Source organism: Macrotis lagotis, chromosome 5 (genome assembly GCF_037893015.1).
Source record: "Macrotis lagotis isolate mMagLag1 chromosome 5, bilby.v1.9.chrom.fasta, whole genome shotgun sequence".
Lineage (NCBI taxonomy): Eukaryota > Metazoa > Chordata > Mammalia > Peramelemorphia > Peramelidae > Macrotis > Macrotis lagotis.
Genome location: NC_133662.1, coordinates 157003251 through 157015038, shown reverse-complemented (window position 1 = coordinate 157015038; position 11788 = coordinate 157003251). Strand labels below are relative to the sequence as shown.

The window sequence follows — 11788 nt, the reverse complement described above, 5'->3', positions numbered from 1 at the left end:
CAGCAAAATACTGTTGTATTATTATTATTAACCATTTACTACTAAGGCAAATGAAAAATTGTATAAAATCAGAAGCTCATTTCATGCGGTCAACCTGCAATTGCTCTCACTGAAGATGGAGTTAAAACTTGATATCCATAGCAGTCTTTAAATCAAAAAATGATAAATGGAAAGACTTGTATCCTAGAGTTAGGTTACTAAACTGGGTAGACATTTTTAAAGATTAGGTTTGGTGTAAAGGTTTCGAAAATTACATGGTTGCTCATTGCAAACAGATCTCTAATTCTTGTTAGCAAAATGGCTATTATTGTTTAGGACAAATTTTATTTTTTTCTGTGGCATCCTATTCTACAATTTAGTGTAAATAGCTCTTTATCAACATTCATGAAAATTTAACCTTCTAAAAAGAAAACCATTTTTGGCTGACAGGAAGACAGTACAAAAGCAACAACTAAAACCTGAAGGACTAAAGTCACTGTTTATAGAAGGTGTGATTTTCTGTTGTCATTAATCAATAACTGTTGAAGGACATTTTCTTTTGAAATATACTGAGGACAAATCCTTTACTGAACAAAATAAAACCAGAATCATCCTCTTACATATTTTAGTGATTTACAACAAAATATCTAAATAAAGCTTTAAAGTCATTAATACAACTAAGAATTTAAAATCAATATTTAAATACCTTATTAAATTAAAAAAATTAAAATTTACTTGTTAATATTAACAGTAATTTGTTGGACTAAAATTTTTAAGAATAAAATCATTACAAAAGATGTATACTCACACTTTTCAGAAAGTTAGGTGAAGATGATAAATCTAATCTTTTAATGAACATTCCAAAGTTACCTTAAAATATAAATGTAAGTCTTTAGGTTCTTACCTCAGGTAACTTAAACACTGTGGAAACTCAGTGGGTTTTTCCCAACTGTTTTATTGAGGTAAAATTTCTCATTTTTACACATATATATGGACATATATATATATATATATATACATACACATACATACATATATATATATGTATATGAAAGCTACACAATGTTCTAAGGCACTTGGAATTGTGCACAGCAAAATATCCTAAAATATTATACAACTAGATAAAACATCTTTTGTTTTTTAAATAATAAACACAAACACAGGTACTGTATAAAAAGATAATACATATTCTTTTTTTCAGATTACAACAGCGAAATACATATACAGGTGTGTATGTGTGTGTGTATATATATCCATATTCACACACATGTTATAGTACAGTACATATCAAGAACCAAAAAGAAACTCTCATTTTCATCAGTTATTTACATTCACAGGCATCACTCCTGTGTAAAACACAGCATCAGATCACTCACTGGAAATCTAGCATCAGTCCATCAGATATTGATCACAGCTCGCCAATCTTGTCACTCTAGCCAAAGTTTATAATAACAAAAAAGAATACATTTGTTTTAACATTTCTGTTACATTTGATACATTTTGAAAAAGCAAATAAATGACTGACAAATTCCAGGCTTTACTAAGTATTAAGCCTGATGAAATTCATGCAGAATAATTTGGAGACATGGGGAATCCTAAATTAAGGAATAAAATACTGAAAAAAGGAAAACTCTTTAACAAAAATTAGTGCCTTGATTTTAGTTGACCTATATGTGCTTTACCTTGAGTGAATGAGTATTTCTTTAATGCTAACTAACCTATCATGGGCCACTTCTACTTATGAAGCTTCTCAAAGCAATGTAATAATGATTTAATCTTAAATATATTGTTAATCATAGTACAGGAAAAAAGTCCAAAAAATTGGCAAGTGGCACAAACATTGACTTTAAACATACTATAAAAAATGACCTGAGGATGGAGTGGCACTTTGTCTTACATACTCCTTTTTATATTCTTCTCAAAAAAAAAATACCATTTTCTATTTGGAAAGATAAGAATTCGTAAGCACCATCTAAAAGTTCACAGCAGTCACTCTTTAATCCAAAGAGCTCTCTGTCTAAACAACACATTTAACATTTTCATTGTGATAAAAAAAATAAGGATGACTACATTACTAATTCATTTGAGAAACTAAAGTTTCTCAAAACAGGGTCTTAAAATACTGTTAACATTAAGTTGCTACTACAAAAAGTAGCAGCAGTATTGTTTTGAATAAATTTTAATGTCTTACCTATGTAAAACTTGGCATGATTTTCATGTATATCTGTTACTTAGGATAAATTAACAATGTGTGCTCAGTGCATGGTTAATCCACAATTTCTATGTAATACAGTATTTACAAATCTTATTAGGAAAACTGAACCATGTTGACTTTTCTTACAATGGTCAAGGGTCTATCCAGTAGCTTCAATGGTGGGTTTTGAACCCATGGGTTGGAGTTTGCAAAGGTCAAATATGATAAGTTGATAAACTGCAATTTCTGTCTCTAGAAATGGAATACTATCCTCTTTCTCCTCACCTCAATCCCTTTTTTAAAATTTTTGTTAAACAGATCAACAACCCCAGAATAACTGGCTAGTAGTCTAATTAAGATACACTTTTGAAGTAGATGCAGTTAGCATTTGGCACTAAAACTCAGCTAAAATGCCTGGCTTTTGATAATTCCTTAGGACTTTCCTCTCAATGAGGTATCCAGTGATACACACTGAAGAGTTAGGTAACAATGCTTACCCTAATACAGAATACTCTACTCCCTTCACTAAAGATATTTTTATTTGGCAGGGAAGGGGTAATAGAGAACTCTTTCAGAATTGGAAAGCCTTCAGAATTCAAAGAAGGAACACTTCTTTGGAAGTGACGATAGTGGCAACTTTATTTGAGGAAAGGATGCTTGTCTCCTACTGCTTCAATTCATTTAAGTAGACTAGGAAGTTTGGCCCTAAAAACAACAAATCAAATGAGATTTTACCATCCAATAATTCCAGGCGAGTTGAAATTATTTCACATCCCTACTGCCCAAACATCTCCAAAAAAATAAAAGTTTGTTTGCAAAAGTAAAAAACCAAACCAAAATAAAATCTCTTGGTTTCACTTCAGGAATTGTTGTAGTGTAATACTTTGACTTGAATTGAACACCGGGGCACAATTTAGAAAATTTATTGCAACCTAAGTTATTTTTTACCACCCAATAGCTATCCTAATGTTCTAAAAGAATGAGTTCTTTTTCTAAAGTGGGCAATGTAACCAATAGCATTAGGTCTCTCAATATAGTGATTGTTCCACTGTGGAAATAATCAATTTGAAGAATTTCAGACCATGCTGCATAAAAGCAGAAAAGACCTATACAATTTACACAGGATGTGATGTTACCATTATATTTCTTAGGTGCAAGATTTGGAACTGTGTAAAAATTTAATGCTGCTTTCAATTAAAGAATAATAACTTTATGCTTTTGAATTGGTTCTCCAGATTAAAAAAAACTAGGAAGAGAAAGTCACTGGTTTTAATAATGTAGACGTATCTCCATAGTTAAGAAACAACATTTTATTTTTCTATCCTGCACAAACAGGATAATGCTCATTTCTGTCAGCTGTATAAATCTAACTTCAGAAAAGACAAGTAAAATGGCTGTTAACACTATATGATACTGTGGCAATACATTAGAAAATGCAATGTTAATGCTCACATCTTCTTTATAAACCATTATTACAAAAAGTGCTGATGCAGGACTAAATTAACTGGAAGTTTGTGAGCTTTAACTCTTTAGGGAAGTTTATCTCTTATTTACAATATTTAGTGATTCATATTGTATATTCAGTGCTTCTGATATTTTCTTATAATATACTAGGCTGTAGTCGAATTAGAATTAATGCTGAGATTGTATAGTTTTCTGATTATAATGAATGTTATTAACATGCTTAACACAGTGCTTGGCACATGGCAAATACTTAATAAATGATTTTTGTTCATCCATTCAAAAAAAAAGAGACAGTAAAAGTAGAAACAATCCCAATAGTAGAGTTAGATGCTTGATAATTTTTTTCACTTGAATTATCTGAGTAGTCAAAATATTTCTGCTAATAGGGGATTTTATATTTCTTATAAATTATTTTTAATTTCACATAAATATAAACAAATATCTAATAAATCCAAATTACACCTCAAGCCATTTTATAGAATTTAGTAACTTAGAACCAGATTTAGTTTATATATATATACACATAAGAAACAAAAGATAACAGAATTCCTGATGTGATCTTGAATTTCTGATTAAAGAAAATTATCACACATTAGGTAAAACCAATCTATGAATTTTTTAGAAAGAATCAGATTAGTCAAATAGTTTGAACACCTAGAGCTAATGGTTCTGAATGGCTGTTCTGTGTTATGATAAACCCTCAAAATTTTAATGGGTTAAAATCGGGTCCATTTGATATTAATTTAGTGTTTTCTTTTTTTTTTATTGCTGATCAAACTTGTTAGAAATTCAGGTCTGGTTGTAATTGTATATCTTGTTCAATTTAATACAATATAAGGAAATGACCAATTACCTCTTGTCATCCCAGCCCTGACTCCATAGGACCATTCAATAATTATTTAGAGTGTGAACCCCTAATGTTAGAAATCCAAGAGTTATACAACAATTGGGAATAGAAAAGCTATTTTCAGGGGTTTTAGATGGGGATGCAGGTTCTTATAACTGATTTTGAAATTTAATATGAAGAAGCCCATTAAAATAATCAGAGATTCTAGTAACATAAATACCAGATTAGGACCTATTTTAGTGAATTGTATTAACACTATATGCAGTTTATAAGTCTATACACATGGTGATACACAATATATAATTTATTTAGATGACTAGCTTTTCTTCTAATCTGTGTACATTTCAGTATAGGATAGAAAAACTAAATAAATATATGTACTGGGAAGAAGGTTTTTTTTTTTTAAATTAGTTAAATGGTGAAGATTCTATGGCATATCACTCATGTGACAAGTTGATATAAACCTCTGTCTTCCATTATTTACATAGTGAATGATTATTGGTAATCATGGGTTGTTATTTCTTAAAGTTTGCAAAGTTTAAATATAAAAATGTTAAACAATATCTTTGGTATCTTTAAGTTGAAAAAAAAAACCCAACATGATAGGAAAGAAAATCATGTTGCCATACCTTAGTCCAGAATTAATTTCTATGGCTGTTAGAAATTGACAAAACTAAGTCGAAAGCGCTTGCATATGCAGACGGACCATATTGTCATCATTTCCTCAATGCAACATGTCTTTTAATATTATAAAATGATAGCACTTCAGAATCTAGATTTATTCTGTTATTAATTCATTATATTAAGGGATAAAACAAGAGTGCTCATTTTGTTGGCTACAAAATAGAACTGTTCGTTGTTCCTGCTATAGAATTAAGAGGTTCAGAATGTTTTATGGGATTCTGACAGAATCTGAAACTCTTCAATCAACTGAAATAGTCATATCAATATAGAGCATGAACATATGACTGTGTAGCCTACTTAAAATAAAAAGAGTTGGCTAATGCTTAAATGTTTTATAAAAATGATCTCCAAACTCTCCAATTAGCTGGTCTTGAAAATGTCAATAGTAGGATTTAAATTTAGCTACCAGATTTCATGCTTGCTTCTGAAATGTAAAGTAAAATTCTTCAATATTGTGAACCAAGGACATTCAGGAAAATCCAACTCAAGATCTGAGGAAAGAGAGAAAACCTCACACAGACCTTGCCTTATGTCAATATGTTTTATGTATTTAGGAAAAAATAATAGGGACATACAAATTACTAATTAAACATACTACAATATTTACACACATTTAAAAGTGATTTTAAATGAAAGAATTAAAACCTTTCTTTATGGTTACAGGTATTTGGGAGCAGAGAAGTCATATAATGCACATACTCAATGGGAATTGTTGGCAAGTAAGACAATAGAGGATACCTTAGTGTAAACAATACTGACTTCACCTTTGACCAACATAAGAAAATCAGATTTTTCCCCCCAATCTCCAATCTTACCAATCATATTGTTTTAATAATTAATACTATGCTCAGAGATACATTTTAGAAATTTAAATGAGACTAGGTATTTTATACATAATGAAGCAGATTTTATATGAAGTTTTAAAGTCTCTTGCTGAGTACTTAATAATACACACATTTTTCTTTGTAGCAGCATTTCAAAGATCCCAAATAATGCAGCATTTAAACTAATATAAATAAATAAAAACTATAGTCCTGATAATTTCTATCCAAAACTAATTACAAAGAGGACACCTGTAATTCACTTGAGTTTTGACTTTGGGTTCAAAATTTAAATGGTATCATGATTGTCAATTGTTTTTCTTCATATTTAGCGTGTTCTCATTTCTGAGATAATAGCTTCAGAGAAAGACCATATACAATCTGTTTCTAAACTTGCTGTAGTCCTATAAAATCACATTATTTCTTACATTATTTCCACTCCTATAATTCTGATATCATAGAAGGTACATCGAGTAAGAGTATAAAAATATGTAAAGCATGTTTAGCTTTGCTACTTGAACATGCAACATCATTTCTTTAAGCATGCTTGTTAGAGTCTGTGCAAGCCTCTTGCATTTATGAAAAATATGTATGAAAACACTCAGACTCATTCCTGGCAACTGGGTTCACTGGCACCAAATAAATTAAAACTACTGTATTTTACTAAATAATGATGAAATGTAAATAGTCTTCCTGGTACAGATCTTAATCCTTAGGTAGTCATAATGGTAAATCCTTCTTGGGTGATCATTCTTAACCAACAAATTCCTATGTCAAAAAATACATTTTATCTTTAGTTTGTATGATTTCTGTTAATAAGTAAAAGTACTTATTTTTTCCTTTTTCTTTTACATCTTCATTTCCAGTGTCTTATAATCTTACTTCACATTTTTCTTGATTACCAGAAAACTCAGAAAAAAAAAACCCACGATTGTCTTCTGCTCATCTTCCTTGGTCAAAATTCTAATGAATAAGTCTATGTAAGCCATGTGATCTGGTCATGGCTGAAGCAGTGTCTCTTACCATCAACACTTGCTAGACAGAAAGGGTCACTGTGTCTTTCTCTTTCTCCTTTGCCCTGTAACAGAACTCTCCAATAAAAGGGGAAGAGCTCTTCTCCAATGAAAACAAGGGCCATTTTCTTTATCACAGGTTAAGTTGCAACACATACACACATTTAAATTCCAGTGCAATCTCAAGTCTTCAGGAAACAGTGCTTTCCCTAAAGGTTATCAGAAAATGATTGATCCACAATAGTCTTGCATTTCTTTAGGGGCGATGGAACCTGGAACAATAAATATAAACTTCTGTGTCTGATGCACAATAATTTTGAAAGTTCTAACTCTGGATAACTGAACTGAATGAAATATAAAAATGATTTTTCAAAAAAGGCTTTTAGAACCAGAATATGTATTCCATTGGAGATAAAGATAACTATATATATATATATATATATACACATATACACATATACACACATACACACACACACACACACACACACACACACATATATATATATGTTTTTTGTGATTTTGTGATCCTTCCATGGGTATTTTTTTTTTTGGCTAGGCAATGGGGTTAAGTGGTTTGCCCAGGGTCACACAGCTAGGTAATAATTAAGTGTCTGAGGCCAAATTTGAACTCAGGTACTCCTGACTACAGGGCTGGTGCTCTATCCACTGCGCCACCTAGCCGCCCCCATAGGTATTTTCCATATCTGTGTCTCTGTCCAAGCTTCTATCTTTCATCACTTTTTGCCTGTGTCAGAGGAAGAGGTGGCTCTTTTCTTGTTGAGGCTAATTCCTCTACCTATGTTCTGTTACTAATCTTTTCAGCCCCCCACCTGGATCCTGCTTGTTATCTATCTCTGGTGACAAATCTTGATTCTCTCCTCCATTAGCTTCTTTCCCTCTGCCCACAAATATTCCAAGGATTCTTCCCTATCCAAAAACAAAACAAAACACTATCTTTCCCTGCTCCCTGTAACTCCCATCCCACTTCTGAAACTCATGTTCTTTCATTGTCAAAAATTTCGAAAACTAACACTATACTCTCTACCTTCACTTTATGATCTACTTATTTGATCCCTTATAATCTTGCATTTTCTTAATTGTTCTTGGTCAAATATCTCTGTAGCATTTAAATTTTGGAAACCCTTTTCAAATACTCTCTTCCTCCCTGATCTATATATTATACCATCATATATTTAACTCTGCCTTGGTATTCTACTTTCTCCCCAGTCAGCTGGCCTTTCATCTCCTAGCCTCTAAATGTGGGGATTTCTTTCAAGTCTCCACAGCTCTTTTTAAAATTTGGTTTCTCCTTTGATAGCTTCAATTTATTGTTCCTATGCTTATAAGAGAGAGTAGACTTCCAGGGACTCATAAGAAGTATAGGTGGATCTCATGGATAAATATTATATTGATGAAATTGACCCAGGCAAAGCTACAAAAAATGAATTTCTAAAGTCATAAAAAATTCCAATGAAAAAGAAAAAAGAGGAGTTGTTTAAAGGGACTAATATGATTGCAAAGGAAATTTACCAACTAAATTAGATTCTTAAATGATATGTGTAAAAAAGAACATACATTAGTAATAGAAGATAAATACAAAAGTATGACACAATCTTTTAAGAAATTTTAAAATGCTATAGATTATAATGATCTGAAATTTTAAAAAGCCAGAAAGACAACCAAAGTGGTATGGTTTTTAAAATTATATTGAGATATAAGAATAACATTGCTGGTCTGGGTAGATGTGATAATACTGACCATGGAAAGAAGGCAGAGCTGCTCAATTTTTGTCTTACTTTTTTCTCTATAATGGAAAATGATCTTGGAATTAGAGGAATCTAAACAAAATTTACTATAAGTTGATACCGAAGATAAGTGAGGGGATGATAAAAACTTTTTCAAAAACCTAAACAACATTAAGGGTTAGAATAAATGAGAGAGGTACTTTAGAACTGAAGGACAAATGCCCCAATTGCCAAAAAAAAAAGTATGAATTACTTTTAAAATCCTAGAGACCTTTGAGTTTTACTTTGCTTTTAAGAAAAAAAATCCAGAAAAATATCAATGAAAAGATGGTCAGCGTACATCTAGGGAAAAAAGAAGTGATCACAAAAAGCAAAGGTGATTCACAAAGATTATGCCAGACTTCGCTTCATTTCCTTTTTTTTGACAAGGTTTCTAAAAACTGATGGATTAGGGAAATGCTATAGACACAAATTACCTAGATATCAATAAAACATGTCACAAAGTTTCTTATGCTATTCTTGTAGGGGAAAAATGGAACTATGTACATTAGGTGATGGTACAAGTTAATGCATTTAGAAATGGTTGAACAGCCTGGGCAAAGAGTAGTTATTAATGACTCAATATCAACTTGGAAGGAGCTCTCTTCCCATGGAATGCCCTAGGGATCCATGTTCAGCTAAAGATTATCAAGTTGGGAATCAAGAGATCTCACCACTAATTTGCTGGGGGCAAATCATTCTACCTTTCTGGTTTCAGTTCCCTTTATCTTTAGGGCAGATTCTAGTTCTACTCACCAATTAATTTTAACAACTAATTTTACAAACATATCCCAGACGCTTCCTCTTTCTGTTCTTTTATGAGAAGGAGTTAGTGAAAGGTATATTAAATTTAGATTCATGGAACTTGATTGGCATTTTACTACCTATGTAACCTCCATGGGCTCAGCTTTCTTTTCTGTAAATCAAAGGTGTTGAACCAGATTATTTCTAAGGTCCCTTCCAGTTCTAACCTATGAGGCTATATTCCTTCAATTGAAAGGCCCTTTTTTCTTCATCCTAACTGGTCAAAACCCAGCCCCATCCTTTAAGACCTATTCAGAAGAAATATTTACAATGAAGCCTTCCCTGAAAATCCTAGACAGGAATGATGTGTCCTTTTTGAAAATCCCAACATTATCTTACCCTTTTCTTAATATTATTTATTAGATTCTTCTATGTATTGCATGTATGTAGGTATATGTCTTACTTCTGTTACTAGATTGTAAATTCACTGAAGGACAGAGATTATGAGGCAGTTTGTATATAGTATAAAAAGCAATGGACTTGCAGTTAGATGATCTGATTCCTGAAACTTATTAGTTCTATAACCTTAAGTAAATTGCTTAATTTCTTGGAATTTCAGTTTCCTCATCTATAAAATAATAATTGAAGTGCCACCTACTAAGCTGTTGTGAGAAAGGCACTTTATGAACCTTAAGCCATACTGTTAATGTAGTTATTATTTACATTTATGTTATGATACACAATAATTCAATTAAATGTTGAATAAACAAATCTTATCTAAATATTTGCTCAATATTTAAAATATTATAAAAGCTTAATAAATTATTGCTAGAAAACTAAAGTAATTTTTAAAATTATTTTTGTTTTTATTAAAACTAATGCACCAGGGACAGCTAGGTGGTACAGCAGATAGAGCACCAGCCCTGGAGTCAGGAGGACCTGAGTTCAAATGCATCCTCAGACAATTATTAATTGCCTAGCTGTGTGACCTTAGGCAAGTCACTTAATCCCATTGCCTTAAATAAATAAAAAAGTTAACACACCCCATTTCATCATTGCCAAAATGCATTTTGGGATATCCCCAGGTAATTAATTCATTTGGTTTAAAGTTGATGCTAATTACATCAAGATGATAAGTTTTAATCCAATAAGTCAATTTGCTTGGACCAAAGAAAAGTTTTATAAGTAATCAAAAGATATGAATAATTTCCAAATGAATTTATCAATGCTATCTTTTTAAATCAATTTTTAAAATGTTCTAACTCACTATTGGTTACAGAAATACGTGGTATAACAACTCTAGGGTACTACCTGAATCTGTTGGACTAGCTAATTAGGCAGAAATAAAAAGTGACAAATGTTGGAGAGAAGAAAATGAAAATGAGATTAATGCACTGATGGAGGAGTTGTGAAGTAATACAGCCATTCTGTAGTGCAATTTAGAAGGATGCTTAAAGGCCTATAAAACCATGCCTATTCCATGAGCTAGCAGTGCAGTGCCACTACCAGGTCTCTAATACTAGAAGAGATGAAAAACAGGAAGGAAAAGGGCCTTTTTAATATATTTATAGCAGCTCTTGTCTGGTGGCAAGGAACTGGAGATTGAGGGAATGCCCATCAGTTGAGGAATGGCTGAATAATTTGTGGTATGGGATTATGATGAAATGCTATTCCGTTAGAAGAAATGATGAATAGGAAACTCAATAAAAAACTTACATGAGCAGATATAATGGGAAATGCACTATATACAAAGTAACAGCAATGTTAGAGGATGATCAACTGTGAATGACTTACCTTTTCTCAGCAATATGATAACATGCTTTTTTTTAAAAAACTGTATTTTTCTTGAGGTTTATTTTTTCTTGGGGAAAAGGTTTTATGTTTATTCTTTCTTTATTTTTATTCTTATTTATTTATTTATTTATTTGTTTATTCTTTTTTAGGTTTTTTTGCAAGGCAAATGGGGTTAAGTGGCTTGCCCAAGGTCACACAACTAGGTACTTATTAAGTGTCTGAGGTTGGATTTGAACCCAGGCACTACTGACTCCAGGGCCAGTACTCCATCCACTGCACCAACCTAGCCACCCCTGGCAACATGATTATTGTGGCAATGTTTTTCATTTCTAACCTATAACTTGCTTTTTCAGTGTGGGGATAAGGGTGGGAGGAAGGGAGAGAATTTGGAACTCAAGATTTTAGAAGTTAATGTTGAAATTTGTTTTTGCATGCAACCAGGGAAAATGAAAATTAGAACA

General features: G+C 31.8%; 1 protein-coding gene across 5 annotated transcripts in view; it reads right to left on the bottom strand.

The window, feature by feature from the left end:
- Positions 1 to 734: 734 nt before the first annotated feature.
- PHACTR2 (phosphatase and actin regulator 2) overlaps positions 735 to 11788 on the bottom strand; it is a 348693-nt gene continuing 337639 nt past the window's right edge. For 2 of the 5 annotated variants that reach the window (XM_074187747.1, XM_074187748.1), the window contains one exon: positions 737 to 7274. In XM_074187747.1, the coding sequence (XP_074043848.1) occupies positions 7259 to 7274 (16 nt within the window). In that variant the 3' untranslated portion in view covers positions 737 to 7258. Of the gene's footprint in view, positions 7275 to 11788 lie in introns of all 5 variants that reach the window. The other 3 variants (XM_074187749.1, XM_074187745.1, XM_074187746.1) reach the window with 3 other exon arrangements.